Source organism: Procambarus clarkii, chromosome 49, assembly GCF_040958095.1.
Source record: "Procambarus clarkii isolate CNS0578487 chromosome 49, FALCON_Pclarkii_2.0, whole genome shotgun sequence".
Classification (NCBI taxonomy): domain Eukaryota; kingdom Metazoa; phylum Arthropoda; class Malacostraca; order Decapoda; family Cambaridae; genus Procambarus; species Procambarus clarkii.
The window spans coordinates 28,807,298-28,810,598 of NC_091198.1; the positions used below are offsets into that span (position 1 = coordinate 28,807,298).

Genomic DNA, 3,301 nt, shown 5'->3' on the forward strand with positions numbered 1-3,301 from the left:
CACCCTCAGGCAGAGTAAACGTCCTCCCGTCATAGCGGTCCACAAAGTCACGATACACACCCGTAGAGCAGAATTTCACAAGAATTCGATGCCCGGATACAAGTTGAACGCCGCACACAGATGCCACATCCACCCACAACAGGTCAATCATCACCACCTCAACTGCCGGGTAAGACGCTGGGCCAGTAAATTCTAGGCCAATGGTATCCCTCCGCTTCACAGGAGGGAGGGGGGCCGCCATCCCTCCAACTGCCACGGCCCCAAGGGTCTGCTCACACACCCTCTGTTTGTTGTACTTGTGTTTACCAAATAATAATAAAAAAAGACTTTGTGGCCCGGTAGCTTTACTGTCTCTTCATAATTTGTTTACGTTCTACTACTTAACATTTCGCGGTGAATAATGTAAAAGGAAATTGCGAACTTTCAAAGTTGTTAGATGCAGTTATCATTTTCTGATGTCAAGAAGCTACGTCAGCCTTTCTACCGAGCATCTACGTGGCTTGCATTGGTGGTGTTGTGTAATAGCGAGACTCGTAGCTTTGGTCCAATAAATGCCTAGTGCCACGAGCATTCCTGTCAAACTCATCAATTATTCATCATCTATTTTTGTTCTATTTATTGACATCAAAGCTAAAAATTCTTGTTTCCTTGAAGAAAACATTTTTCAAGTTGCACTACATCAGTTATATGTATAATGTTATCAATTCCTATAGAAAATGTAGTAAATTTCTTAACTTTTTCTTGTACATACTAAAAACTGGGCCTGTGGACTACTTAGAAAGGTAATTAACTGATATCTACTGAACTGGCATTGACAAATATCCATTGACTAACTGAAGCGCTACAGTGCCTACAATTAAGCACTTAAGTTTGAATGGCCACAAGACATCAATTTTCTCATATATTTTCAGTATTTTCAATTTAAGGTGTGGGTGAAATGAGTGCCTCACAGGCAACATACTGAAGGGTAAAGGGCCGCTTGTATGCTGTTTGTGGGCGGCTTGTGAGCTGTTTGTGGGCCGCTTGTGGGCCACCAGTGTCCCGATGACCGCATGTGAGACATTGCTCGAGATATCTCCTTGACACAGCCGGCCACCTAGTCTTCAGGCATTTTACAAATTGATCAACGACTCCACGCGTTTAATGCACCGTGAATTATACTTAGCGAAGGCTTAACTTTTGCATGATTCTCAGGTGAATGAACAATTACTGTCTGACATTTGTTCCTAAGTCGCTCAATAGATGGCGAGGTAACTGCGATCTTACGTTCAGGCAACTCCGGTTATGTGTGGCAGTTGTCGGCTTAGTGTGATATCCCGACCAGTAAGTCCTTGTTGAAAGTTTACAAGCGACGTTGGTCAGTGTGTGTTGGTCAGTCTGCCTTCTTCTCTTGTTTGGTGAAGATCTACGTCCAGTTTTGTGTATACTTATTTATCTGAGGTGAGTAAGATTGTGAAATGTGTGTTCAGATATGTAGTTAAAAGTTACTAAATAAATTTAATCTTTATTTTGGTTGTTGCTTGGCAGTATACTTAACTTTAGGTTATACAAGTTTTGTAGTGTTTATATCTGCGGTTTTAATTATTACTTAAATTGCATGACTCTAAATGTATTGAACAGATGGCCGTAACCCTTATCTGGATGGTACTTGTGGGTCTCCTAGCAATAGGTATAGACTCTGAAGACCACTCTACTTTCAATACTCTTCACAACGAGACCGGACCCCTCGCCAACGTCTCTACTAACGCCACTACAAAACGTCAGAGGGACGTGACGTGAGTAGATCTCCCAGCTCCGTGGCTACTAAATTGTTCCGTTAGTTTTTTATATATTTTGCAAATGTTTCAAATTTGTGTACACTAAAAATTCTTCCCCTAGGCCTCGTGTGTCCTTCAACGTAAAGAGGGCTACAGATAAACTTACCGCCGTCGCTCACGTTCATTTTCAGGTAAAAGACTAGAGAATTTGAGTTTTGACAATTCTACTGTAATGGAATTTGGTATAATGTATGTTACATGTGTTTTAGTAAATGTAAAAAAAAATTTGTGGAATTTATATACACGCTATAGGGCACATTAACTTGGAAACTTCGTACCACTAAAGTAAAATAAGATGGGGGGGGGGGGGGGGGTGGGAGGTTCTTTAATGAGCTTGGCTGAAAAGGCTTAACAAAACTAAAACCTACTGTATAATGCAAGGTATAAGTTTGTATACTTGCACCACATGACTCGTCTCAAGTTTAAACTTAAGACGGTGTAGTGTTATTCCCTAAACTAGTAAATTAGGTGTTAACCCCTTACCTCCCCCCACCCCCCACACGCACGTGTGTGTTTACACTAAACAATCCTGAACTGCAGCTGTTCATAGTAACTGTTCTTCGTTTAAAAATCTTTATAATATATTGTCATAGACTTCTCAAATTATTAAGACAAAAAAAAATATATTTAAATATAGGTATTGAAGTTTCTAGACATTCTAGCAGAAACAATAGTTTAACTTCCTTTACTACAGGAAGTGGTGACCAACACAGGAGGCGGTTGGGACAATACAACCAGCGAGTTCGTGGTTCCTGTTGCAGGACGTTATTTATTCATTTTCGGCGCTATTAGTGACCAGACCAGCAACTTTGCGTGAGTAGAAACACTCGACGTGAGGTAGTGCTGAAACGAAAAAGTGCATCCATCATTAATTCAAATTTACATTTGTTTGCAGACTGTCTTTGACCCACAATGGCGTGAATAGGGCGACTGCTTACGCGACAACCACCACCTTGGAATACGCCTCCACCTCGGTGACCCTGGACCTCTACACACTTGACAGGATATACTTACAGTTGCAGCAGGGCAGGATACACGAAAGGCCGGGCGAAGAAACCTTTACAACATTCGTGGGTTATCTTCTCGTACCCTGGTAAAAGTCGGTCAGATGTGAGGTGCCTTCATCTTTATTAAACGAATTCGTGCATAGTGAATTTTAAAGATTTCTTTCCAATTGTTTATCCTGTATCGTTGGTACTCGAATATTAAGCAAAGTTTCAAATGAGACTTGGAGGGGAACTGGGCCAAGTTCATAAAGATCTTGCTTGCATAAATAGAATGCTTACAGATTAAACTACTGTAATTAATTTATCATATCTTGATGAAAGTTAACCATATGTAATGTTAACTAGTCAGCCTTTCATGTTTCCCATCGTCAAGAAAAATCGACAATGTCCTTTACTCTAACCTACAAAGGCCCCAGGACAGTACATCTAAATCGTGAGCGGTTTCATTTAATAGCAAAAAAATTTCTTAATATAACT

General features: G+C 40.6%; 1 protein-coding gene across 1 annotated transcript; it reads left to right on the forward strand.

The window, feature by feature from the left end:
- The first annotated feature begins 1,288 nt into the window (after nt 1-1,288).
- Nucleotides 1,289-2,971, forward strand: LOC138351244 (cerebellin-3-like). Its single transcript, XM_069302878.1, has 5 exons — nt 1,289-1,440; nt 1,621-1,775; nt 1,879-1,948; nt 2,512-2,630; nt 2,713-2,971. The coding sequence occupies exons 2-5, from the start codon at nt 1,621-1,623 to the stop codon at nt 2,912-2,914; spliced, it is 546 nt and encodes a 181-aa protein (XP_069158979.1). The 5' UTR covers nt 1,289-1,440; the 3' UTR covers nt 2,915-2,971.
- The last annotated feature ends 330 nt before the right edge of the window (nt 2,972-3,301 follow it).

Bases quoted from the DNA above. Each gene is read 5' to 3' on its own strand.
- LOC138351244 (XM_069302878.1), top strand. From the start codon at position 1,621: ATGGCCGTAACCCTTATCTGGATGGTACTTGTGGGTCTCCTAGCAATA. The intron at 1,776-1,878 runs GTGAGTAGATCT...TTCTTCCCCTAG, and splicing joins AAACGTCAGAGGGACGTGAC to GCCTCGTGTGTCCTTCAACG. The intron at 1,949-2,511 runs GTAAAAGACTAG...CCTTTACTACAG, and splicing joins TCGCTCACGTTCATTTTCAG to GAAGTGGTGACCAACACAGG.